The sequence below is a fragment of the Eptatretus burgeri genome, chromosome 7 (genome assembly GCF_056783735.1).
Source record: "Eptatretus burgeri isolate ZD-2024b chromosome 7, Ebu_testis_v1, whole genome shotgun sequence".
NCBI classification, from domain to species: domain Eukaryota; kingdom Metazoa; phylum Chordata; class Myxini; order Myxiniformes; family Myxinidae; genus Eptatretus; species Eptatretus burgeri.
The window spans coordinates 35,255,113-35,267,612 of NC_140967.1; the positions used below are offsets into that span (position 1 = coordinate 35,255,113).

Here is a 12,500-nt window from a genome sequence, read left to right on the forward strand (position 1 = left end):
ATACACATACATATATACATACATATATATATATATATACTGTATATGGTTTTGGAAACTTACCCCAGGGAAGAGCATACATGGGCATGTAGGAGACCCAAGGATGACTTATTTCTTTAGTCTATGTGCAAATAGACCTTTTCCCCTTATTTCGGGGGTTTGGGTTGGGCATCAGTGGACTTGGTTTGTATCTCTCCGGTGTGATGTCTTCCTCCCCCTCCCCCCCCCCACCCTGGTCTTTTCAATCTTTCCTCCATCCCATCCATCCATTTAAACCCTATGCAACTTTCAACCCCCATTGATCCGTTCCCTCCTTCTGCTACTTTCAATCTTTCCTCCTTCACCTAATTGGTCCATTCCCCCCTCCCTCTCCTCCTTTCAACAATCCCTCCTTTACCCCATCGGTCTGTTTCCCTCTCCGTTGCCATTCCATTCGCGCATTGCTTCATTGGGCACATTCGGTGTGTCTGTGGTCATTAATCTTTCGGGCCAATCGGATTACCCTCACCGCATGGGACTGTGTCCATTCTCGCATGCATGCACTTGGCATGCAACACTTTTCCCATACATGGTGGGGTGCCAAACATCTTGCAGGCAGAATACAGTGGTGCATTGTAAAATGAACACTTGCACGTGAGGAAGGGGGCTGGGGGCTCTTGTCGTGGTCTTGGGCATGTGAAAGGAGGAGTGTGGGCTGCCTTGAAAGTTCCTTCAGAAACAGCAGCATTTTCCCACAAGATGCTTTGTAGATCATGCACCAATGAGAAGGAGACTCACACGAGATGAGACTGGGAGAAAGCCTGACCCAGAGAGGGGGGAAGAATCTGAGGCACTGAACGGACAGATGCCAAAAAGCTTGTTCAACGAGGAGCTGAGAGTGCGCCGAGTGTGTTCAGAGAGGGAGGGAGCCCATGAAGGAGGCCAGTAAAAAAAGCCTCAAATGCAGCTTGGTTTGTGGGGCGTGGCTGGACATGGGGACGCAGCAGAAACATTGCTGCTTGCAACTGGCTTATTTGGGACGCCAAGAGGACTTGCCTACTGGATCTGGTCACCTCAAAAACGTGGCTGCATGTTCCATTGCACCACATCGCCACTGCCCATCTTCCCAATTGTCCCCCCCCCATTCCCCAATATATTTGGATTTGCGCAGGCCTGTTGGGCTGTGAGTTGAGAGAATAAGAGTCGACCCTACTTTTCTTTTCTCCGTACCTTTCTTTTCTTCTCAAGTTCTTCTTCTCCCCAGATTGAATAATGGCCATGTCTTTTGTTTATGTAGGATTATATAATAAAGACTATGTGTTATAGTTAAATCTGCTCTTTTGTGCCTTTTGCTTTCTTGGTGTAAGAACTCGCTTTCAGTGTGTGTGTGTGTGTGTGTGTGTGTGTGTGTGTGTGTGTGTGTGTGTGTGTGTGTGTGTGTGTGTGTGTGTGTGTGTGTGTGTGTGTGTGTGTGTGTAAATAAATAATTGGTAGTTGGCGTTTCCAATTTGGCTCGGTTGTCCTTTCCTTCATTAGTCCGACAGTGTACAACTGTAGTTAGACGGGAAGTTGTACCACACCTAATTCGCTCTGTTAGCTGGTGCTGCACCTCTCTGATCTTCTCGGCAGAAGATCTCCAGGTATGGTGCTGAGGGCGTGGCCTCTAGTTAGGTTTCCGTGCCAATAGAAAGGTGTCGTGGAAACATCGAAGCGTAACCCTGCTAGGCTGGTAGTCGAAGTCGAGTGGCTATGGCTGTGGAAGAACTCTAGGCCTTTGGACCGTGAAGTTATCTGTGGTCAGCGGCCTCAGGACTGGGTGTTCAGGAGAAGCTTGAGTGCTTCCCCTCGTGGTGAGCCTCATACCCCTGACCGTAACAATATTAATACTAATAAGGTATGTGTGTCTCCTCCATAACTCTAAAACCATGAAACCTTGCAGCCTGAACCTTTGCATTCATATTAAGGGAACTCCAAGGAAGTGCTTGAGTGAAAATTTGGTGTTTGAGTTAATTAAAACACCCTTTTTGAAGATAATTAATGGCGTTATTTAATTATACCCTTTATCAGGTGTATCCTCGGCCACCTCACTCTCTGGAGTCTTGAGGCAAGTCCTGGGTAACCTCGCTGGGGTCTGAAGCCACCATGGTTTTTGGCTTGCTCATCCATGCCTTGACTTGGAACAGGCTGCAATGATTTCTTCATGATAGATGTTTTTTGTCTCACTTTCCTCACTCATATTATCGAATGCCTGTTCATCAGAGCTACAAATCGCTGGGCACATTGCAATGCTTATAAACGCCCAGAGCCGTCAGTTTTCGTGGCTTTATTTCATTTCCGCACATGTGATAACCTCGAGAATCTCTGAAACTAAGCTGAATTACAAGATTTGAGCTCCAAATTGGAACTTAGCAGCAGTTCCGACTCCTAAAAAGTGTTAATTTCTCTAATTCGGCCATAGTTTGGACATTCGGACATAGCTATAATTTCCCAACCCAGCCATCCTTATCAATCATTTCATTGGAGTGCTTGCTTGAGTTTGAGTGTGTAAGCCACTTGCTGAGCACCATAGAGTTGATGGCGGTACAGTTTGTCCAGATCGAGATGTACAATCGGCAGTTGCTACAAGGTAAAGCGTGTTCTGATGACACGTTTTCAGGACAGCACAGATACAATTCAACAACAACAACAAGAACATCAACCGTGTTCCGCCACCCTGAGCGAGCCGTTCGTGCTCAGTCACCCACTCCAACGCAGGATACTCAAATGGCTTTTTACCCCAGTCAACTGGTACGAAAGTCAGGTCAGGTTCGATCTGTAACCTGCTACAGGTACCATGTAAACCTGTACTAACCTGTTCCATGGTCGGGTTGTCGGCGACTAAACCGTCTCCCCCACCAGGTTTTCTGGTAAGGAGGGTGTTTGGATATGGACACCCAGCAGGATTAAAAACAAAACCTGTCAAAGGGCGGAGGAGTTCCTTGTGAGCCAACGGCCATCCATATCTAGTGCCCAACTGTGTCTGCGGACGTCCTCCTGCAGTTGGGTCACTTCTTATTAGGATGTTGGTGGTAGGATTTGCACTCCGGCCACCGTAAAACCCTTCATTCCGCAAAACGCAAAAAAATCTGAAAACCCACTCCGTGGGAGTACCTCCTGGGCAGCTCACCGGATGACGGGATTGGGGCAAAGCCTTCGGGACCCCCAATCTTTGATGATAGGAGGGAAACCACGGGGTAACATCCCTGGGTCAGATTGCGGGAGAGTGTGTCGGAGTGGTGCTGAGGTGTCGTCCACCAGACGGCGGTCTCCTTGGGTTAACCTGAGGCGGTCCCTTCGGGTGGGTGCCTGGAATGTCCTATCCCTAAGAGAGGATCATCACCTGTCTCTGTTATCATCTGAGCTCAAGCGTTTGGACATCGGGATTGCAGCTCTCTCTGAGGTTCGGAGACCGGATTGCGGCGAGATAATGGTGGGTGGTTACACCTACTATTGGTCTGGTCGCTCTGATGGTTACCATACCCAAGGAGTTGCTGTAGCTGTGTCCAATAAGCTGACCCCAATGATAATTGAGGTAACACCGGTCAACGAGCGTATTATGAGATGAAGGATTCGTCACTCCTTAGGTGTCATTTCCCTGGTCTCTGTTTATGCTCCGACTGAGGCGAGTGATCTCACCGTGAAGGATGCATTCTACGCCACACTCGAGTCTGTGGTTGATCAGTGCCCCAGACGAGATACACTTCTAGTCTTGGGGGATTTCAATGCATCGACTGGAACTGATAGGGATGGTTATGAGGTGTGTGTTGGTCCCCATGGGTCAGGAACTATGAACCAGAATAGCACTAAGTTCCTTGACTTTGCAAGAAGTCATGGACTTAGGGTGGCTGGTTCATGGTTTCAGCGCCCACAAGCTCATCGCTGGACTTGGTATTTCAACGCTGGCGGTGTGGCAAAGGAGATTGACCATGTCCTCATTGACGGTCGTTGGAGGATGATCCAGAACTGCAGGGTCTACCGGAGTGCTCAGTTCCTCAATACTGACCACAGGCTTGTTGTAGCAACTCTAAAGCTGCAGCTTAAATCCTGGAGAATGGTACCATCCCAGCCTAGGCTGGATGTTGCCAAGCTCAGGGATGAGAGAGTAGCTGAGGAGTTTGCGAACAGGCTGAGTGGACACTTGGGGGGTCTGGGTGCTTTGGGGGGTCCTGAAGAGTTGTGGAGCACCTTCAAGACCACCGTCCTTGATGTTGCCGGTGGATGCCTTGGAGTTCACCGCAGGGCAAAGAAGAATTTTGTCTCTCAAGGGACACTGGATACCATTGACCAGAGTCGCAGGGCCAGGCTGAATGGCAGAGCTGAGCTGTTCAGGGAGCTGAGGCGTAAAACTGTACGTGCACTGAGGGTGGACAAGGAGGTCTATGTGCGAGGAATCTGTGAGGGGTAGAGCATCACCTGTGGACAGGTGATTCTCGTCCCGCTTACAGGGGAATTCGCGCATTACGTTCATCCAAGCCCATCCCTCGGAGCACTGCAGTTCGAGCAGAGAGTGGTAGGCTCTTGACAGAGGAGTCTGAAGTGAAGGCCCGCTGGGCCGGTTACTTTGAGCGGTTGTACCAGGCTGATCCCCCAGCTGTCGAGTTGGACGTCAAGGGTGTTACAATCCCTGTTGCTGACCCTCGAATCAACTGTGGTCCACCATCGCTTGTGGAAACACGGGCTGCGGTGAACCAGTTGAAACGGGGCAAAGCTCCAGGGATCTGTGGCATCCATGCCGAACTTCTCAAGGCTGGTGGAAATGCTGCACTCGTGTCGTTGCATGCAGTTTTGTGCTCTGCCTGGAACACAGGCATCATCCCAACTGACTGGAACAGGGGCCTTGTTGTCCCTCTCTGGAAAGGGAAGGGTGATCACCAAGACTGCAACAACTACCGAGGGGTGACGCTGCTCTCAGTGCCGGGCAAGGTCTTTGCTCGGATAATTCTTGATAGGGTTCGCCACCATCTGCTTGAGCACCAGCGTCCAGAGCAGTCATGCTTTACACCAAAGAGGTCAACGATTGACCGTATCCTTGCACTTCGTGTCCTCACCGAACGCAGACGAGAGTTTCGGCAGAGGCTGCTTGCAGCCTATGTTGATCTCTGTAAAGCGTTCGATTCAGTGAATCGGGATGTCCTCTGGAGGATTCTTGGTCTTCGTGGGGTGCCACCAAAACTGATCAATCTGATGTCTGAACTCTACTCTGGTACTGAGAGTGCTGTGAAGTGTGGTGGTGCCATCTCTGACTTATTTCCAGTTGTTACTGGAGTTCGTCAGGGATGTGTACTTGCCCCCACACTTTTCAGCACTTGTATGGACTGGATTTTAGGGAGGATGTCGGAGAGATCAAGTTGCGGTGCATCGTTTCGGAATGTCAAGATCTCGGACCTTGATTTTGCAGATGATGCAGTCATCTTTGCGGAGACTTTAAACATCCTCTTGGGGGCCCTCGAGGTGCTGAATGAGGGGTTGGAGCCGTTGGGATTACGGGTTTCTTGGGTCAAAACTAAGATCCAGGCTTTCGGTGACATATTGGATGCTGCTGTCCTGTCTGTGTCTGTTTGTGGTGAGGATGTTGAGGTCGTGGAGAGGTTCACTTACCTTGGCAGTGATATTCATGTCTCTGCTGGCTGCGAGTCAGAGGTCAATAGACGTCTGGGTCGGGCCTGGGGAGTCATGGATTCACTGGATCATGGGGTGTGGCGCTGCCGGTACCTGTGCGGGAGGACGAAAGTCCGAGTCTCCTGGTCCTTGGTACTTCCAGTCTTGCTCTCTGGGTGCGAGTCTTGGACTCTGACCAAGGATCTGAGACGGAGACTTAATTCCTTTGGTACCAGGTCTCTTCGGAGAATCCTTGGCTATCGCTGGTCGGATTTTGTGTCCAACGAGCGGTTGCTGAGAGAGACTCGGATGAGATTTGTTACCTGCATATTCCATGAGCGTCAGTTGCGGCTGTATGGACATGTGGCTCGTTTTCCTGACGCTGATCCTGCTCATCAGATTCTCTCAGCGAGGGAGTCTCATGAGTGGAGGAGGCCAGTGGGTCGACCACGTGCCTCATGGTTGCAACAGGTTGACCATCATCTCAAGGAGATGGGGATGGGCCTGGTATCTGCCTGGGGGATGGCCAGACGGAGGCCCCTGGAGTACCGGCGGAAAGTGGACGCAGCGACGCGCTGTTCTGGCACCTGCTCCCATACCTGACCTGACCTGAGCTGGTACTCATTTTGCTGACCTCAGGATGACAGGCTGAGTCACCTCACTTGGTGTTATTTCAACGGCTCGATGGGCTTTTATATAAATACTCGTGCAAAAGCCCATCAAAAATGACGGGTTGGAATTATTTTATTCAAAATAGTGAGAGACTGGAAGCATGATATGATGTTTTGTAGCAAGAAAAAGCATTATTTTACAACACTACATGTACAAATGTTGCCCTATTTTCTTTATCTTCTGGGACCTTTAATTTTGAGGGTACACCCTCGTGAGCGTACCAAAGCCTGAAGCCTCGGCCTCGAGTCAGATGTGCTTGTATCTTCTTTATTCTCATTTTGCTCTGCGCGCGTTGCACATCACGTGCAGCTAATTTCACCTCCCTGTGCCTTGTATTTATTGTTGTGTTTTTTTTAAACGCTTCTGTACACCGCCATTGAGGCCTGGTTGAAAGTCACCGTCTGCATTTCCAAAAGAATACGTAATTACTCTTTAATGGAAAATGTTTTTCGATTTTTTTATTTTATTCTGAAAAAAATAGACCGTCGTGACCACACAGTCGTGCTGAAAGATTGGCCTTTAAAACCTTTCTTCAATAGTCCTTTTGAAGGGGGACAGACATTGATCACACAAACACACATTGTGTTTCATATGGTAAGACATATGATGTATATATAACACACACACACACACACACACACACACACACACACACACACACACACACACACACACACACACACACACACACACACACACACACACACACACACCTAACCATGAGTTGAGGGAGGCCTTCATCCTGCCACGGACTGATTAAAGCTGGTTTGCCATGTTTCTTTGAAACATTTTGGAATTAACTATGACAGCATTCTCATTTTCTAATAATGGAGTTGCAGATTAATTTCCATGAAGATTCCAGAGGTTTTGTTCATGAAAGCTTCATTTGGTTGTTTTTTTTTTGGTCTCTTTAAATTGAATATCAAAACCATTGGTTTTTAATATGGTAGTATTGCATACATATACTGTTGGACTGTGATTTGAGAAATACTACGGCCTTTATCGCAACCCCCAGCAAGTGACTTCAGTGGAGAGGTGGTCGATTTTCATCGGCGTTGTTCACGCCGCGCAGCCACTCGTACCGTAAACTACCGCGAAGATTCTGAGGATTCCGCACCAGCTGCGTCCCCTGTGTGGGGAGTGCACAAACAGAAGGTGGTGGGAGGCCCGGGACGGCAGCTTGCTTGGAGCTGGGGCAGTGAAGGTGAGCTGGGATCTTGAAATATATACACACACGCACACACACACACACACACACACACACACACACACACACACACACACACACACACACACACACACAGTCACACTTTTTAACCTCCGCCCCTGAAGGTGAAGGAGGTTATGTTTTCACCCCTTTCTGTCTGTTTGTTTGTGTACATGATATCTCAAAAAGTTGTGAATGGATCCGGATGAAATTTCGTGGACAGATTTGACGTGTAACAAGGACGAACTGATTAGATTTTGGTGAAGATCCGGATCCAATCACTATAATTGTTTTCATGATTCTTCACCATTGAGAGATCGTGCCAAAAACTATATGTAGTACGATATCTCAAAAAGTTGTGGACGGATTTGGACAAAACTTGGACCCGTTTGGTGTGTCGCAAAGACGAATCGTTTCTATTTTCGTGAAGATCTGGATCTGGATACAAGAATTATTTAATTTTTAAAGTGATTCTTCACCGTTGAGAGATCGGGCCAAGAACGACGTAGTACTGTATAGCACGATATTTCAAAAATGTCATGGGCCTGATATGTTCTCGTGGATCAGGTATTACGTGGCAGAGGTATGTGCTCTACCGAGTGCCTTCTCGTTTTAGTTTGGTTCTCCAAAATGGTTTTGTACTCATGGAAAAAAATTTTTGTCAGCATGCTCATTGAAGTTTGCGTGCTGAACACGTGTACGCTCGCACACACCCACGCATGCTCATAATTTGAGCATGCTTATCTGCTTTCCCAATTGCCACTCCAATTTTTATTACACCTCTGAGCTTTGCTTGCATCTTACTCCTCTGTAAGTGGTCTCTTTTGTGTTCTGGACGCTCCTTAGCCTCCTTCTTCCTCTTCGCTGGCATGTCTCCTTCGATGTATTGTTTTTTTTTTAATCTTAAAAGTTATAAACTTACAATTTGCTTATGATTTATAAACTTAAATGATTTACGGTGATTTCAAAATTTAAGTGTACTAAATTATCAGAATTATCACGGAACGATCTTACCAACATGAGCTGAGAAAACCCCCTCTTCTTCCTCTTTGCTCGCGTGTTCTCCTTGGATCTTTTTTTTAATCTTATAATTTAGCAGTTGTTACCTAACTTATAATCTTATGATTTATAAACCTAACTTTGTACACTTAAATTTTGAAATCACAGTATATGAGAAGAATGTTATCGACACGAGATGAGAAAACGTTCCATCAAAAGTATCTGTTCTGCTCGTACGCTCTTGAGCTTTCTGAGCATCTTTGAAGTACACATTTAGTTTTTATTTATTTTTTTACCTAATGTGAATTTTTATTTTTTTACCTTTTACCTTTACCTTTTACCTTATGTTGTGTGTGTGTGTGTGTGTGTGTGTGTGTGTGTGTGTGTGTGTGTGTGTGTGTGTGTGTGTGTGTGTGTGTGTGTGTGTGTGTGTGTGTGTGTGTGTGTGTGTGTGTGTGTGTGTGTGTGTGTGTGTGTGTGTGTATATATATCTACGTGTTATACATATACATACATATGTAAATGTATTTGTGTTCTATATATATATATATATATATATATATATATATATATATATATATATATATATATATATATATATATATTTATATATATTTATATATATATATATATATTTATATATATTTATATATATTTATATATATTTATATATATATATATATATTTATATATTTATATATTTATATATTTATATATATATATATATTTATATATATATATATATATATATTTATATATATATATATATATATATATATATATATATATATATATATATATATATATATATACAGCTCTGGAAAAAAATAAGAGACCACCGAAAAAAAATTTTTTAATCAGCATCTCTACATGTATGGCAGGCATTCCATTCCAATGTCTGTTGAATTCCAACACAGGCACACCTCACTCTACTTAGTGAGGTACTGATTAGGTGATCACCTGAACTGAATCATATTTAACAAGGAAAAGTATAAAAACCACTGCTGTGGTCATCACTATGCTCTTGCAATAGGACCAGCTGGATGGCAAAAACAGTGCTAGTAGTACCTCAAAAGTAATTGGAATCCAAAAAAAAAAACTATTGACCATGTGAAAAGAGTTGAAAAGAAAAGTTTTGAGTGAGGAAAAGAAGGATTCAATTCTGGCTTTACTAGCAGAGGGATACAATGAGCGTCCCGTTGCTTCCATCCTTAAAATTTCAAAGACGGCGGTTCATAAGAACAAGGTCAAGCAGCAGACATTGGGGACAACAAAGCTTCAGACTGGCAGAGGGCGAAAACGACTTTCCACTGACCGGGATGACCGCCAACTCATTCGAATGTCACTCAACAACCGTAGGATGACATCAAGTGACCTACAAAAGGAATGGCAAACGGCAGCTGGGGTGAAGTGCACGGCGAGCACGGTTAGAAACAGGCTCCGAGGGGCAGGGGTGAAGTCGTGCAAAGCTAGAAGAAAAACCCTTCATCAATGAGAAGCAAAGAAGAGCCAGGCTGAGGTTTGCAAAAGACCATAAGGATTGGACCGTGGAGGACTGGAGTAAGGTCATCTTCTCTGATGGGTGCAATTTTCAGCTTTGCCCAACACCTGCTCGTCTAATGGTTAGACGGAGACCTGGAGAGGCCCACAAGCCACAGTGTCTCACACCCTCTGTGAAATTTGATGGAGGATCGGTGATGATCTGGGGGTGCTTCAGCAAGACTGTAATCGGGCATATTTGTCTTTGTGAAGGACTCAAGAATCAAGCCACTTCCAAAGTTGTCCTGGAAGAACACTTGCTTCCTTCCGCTCTGACAATGTTCCCCAACTCTGAGGATTGGTTTTTCCAGCAGGACAATGCTCCATGCCACACAGCCAGGTCAATCAAGGTGTGGATGGAGAACCATCAGATCAAGACCCTGTCATGGCCAGCCCAATCTCCAGACCTGAACCCCATTGAAAACCTCTGGAATGTGATCAAGAGGAAGATGGATGGTCACAAGCCATCAAACAAAGCCAAGCTGCTTGAATTTTTGTGCCAGGAGTGGCATAAAGTCACCCAACAGCAATGTGAAAGACTGGTGGAGAGCATGCCAAGACGCATTAAAGCTGTGATGGAAAATCAGGGTTATTCCACAAAATATTGATTTCTGAACTCTTCCTAAGTTAAAACATTAGTATTGTGTTGTTTAAAAATGAATACGAACTTGTTTTGTTTGTATTATTTGAGGTCTGAAAACACTGAATCTTTGTTGTTATTTTGACCAGTTGTCATTTTCTGCAAATAAATGCTCTAAATGACAATATTTTTATTCGGAATTTGGGAGAAATGTTGTCAGTAGTTTATAGAATAAAACAAAAATGTTCATTTTACTCAAACACGTACCTAAAAATAGTGAAACCAGAAAAACTGATAATTTTGCCGTGGTCTCTTAATTTTTTTCCAGAGCTGTATATGTTTATGTCTGTGTCTATGTTTATGTCTGTCTATATCTATGTTTATGTCTATGTTTATGTCTGTCTATGTTTATATCTGTCTGTTTATGTCTATGTTCATGTCTCTGTTTATGCCTGTTTATGTCTATGTCTATGTTTATGTTTATATCTGTCTATATCTATGTCTATGTCTATGTTTATGTCTGTCTATGTTTATATCTGTCTGTTTATGTCTATGTTCATTTCTCTGTTTATGCCTGTTTATGTTTATATCTGTCTATATCTATGTTTATGTCTATGTATATGTATATGTATATGTATATATATATATATATATATATATATATATATATATATATATATATATATATATATAATATACATACATACATACATACATACATACATACATACATACATACACACACAAATATGAAGAATGCTTCCTCGTTTCCTGTTGCTCAACATGTCGAATCGTTCAATATCTGCATAGCAATTTTACTTTGGAAATGTAGAAAACGATTTAATTCCTTGCCTGATGTGTTGCAGAAAGCTATCAATCTTACAGTGGATCAGAAGGACAACCCCCGCGAAAGCGCCTTCATCGCATCAATAAGGAAGACGACAACGACAATGATGAAGAGGAGGAGGAGGTGGTGGTCGGAGCAGAGAGGAGAGTAAGAGGGAACGGTGAACAGTTGGACCTCACGCCGCACCACTCTCCTTCTTGTCCAACCACTGTCAGAAAATTCCGCCAGCGCCTTTTGAGCAGTGACGATGACTGTGGAGATGGAGATGGAAACAACACTGACAGCAGCAGCAATCAAAGTTCCTTGGGCTACGACCTGGGAATGGTCAGAGCCAGAAGCAATGGTCCTCTGGCAGACGTGAAGGCGAGCGGGCATGCTGGAGGTTCATCTAAAAAGCCTGGACTTCAGACAAATGTCGGGATTGGAGGACAGCCACCTCTACTTTGTGCGGCAGCATCTCTTGTTGAGGGTGCTGGGGAAGAGGAGGAAGAGGATGACCTCCTTGGAGTGACTGATTTGGTGGAATATGTTTGTAACAGTCGAGTATAGCGGCTGGACCGTTTGGAATTTTGGGTTGCTGTCGAAGCATTCTTGAAGGCTAGTTGTTGTGTGGCATTTATTGGAGTCAATTTCAATCCTTGAGCAAATGCCCAATGGATTATGGTTACGTTTGATGTAAAAGAGTAAAAAACAAAAACCCCAATATCTATTCAAGGTAAAGTTTGACTTTTGTGGGATGTTTTTGTTTTTTTATCAACTGAAGGTTGACTAAGGTGTGCTAACCTCCTTGGGAAGAAAATAATTGATGTTTCGAGAGTGAACCGTTTGTGGCGCTTGAGGGGTTAACATCCAAAACATCCACAGTACTTTGCTTCTCTAACAGTGGTCAACATACCTTTGTCAACACCCAATTGATAAAACGTATTGTTTGAATTGTCCACTAACTCAGACAAACACTAGCTTTAACAAAGTCTAGGATTTCTCTCGCTTTTGAAGGAGCTTTTTTTTCTTTAAGAAAATATCCTTGTTAGCCTTGTCCT

At 44.5% G+C, this 12,500-nt stretch overlaps 1 protein-coding gene across 2 annotated transcripts in view; it reads left to right on the forward strand.

The window, feature by feature from the left end:
- LOC147023033 (uncharacterized) overlaps positions 1–12,500 on the forward strand; it is a 135,336-nt gene that overhangs the window by 120,856 nt on the left and 1,980 nt on the right. For both annotated transcript variants that reach the window (XM_085888034.1, XM_085888035.1), the window contains 2 exons: positions 7,304–7,492; positions 11,480–12,500. The exon at positions 11,480–12,500 is cut by the window's right edge and continues 1,980 nt beyond it. In XM_085888034.1, the coding sequence (XP_085744160.1) occupies positions 7,304–7,492; positions 11,480–12,009 (719 nt within the window). In that variant the 3' untranslated portion in view covers positions 12,010–12,500. The remainder of the gene's footprint in view (positions 1–7,303; positions 7,493–11,479) is intronic.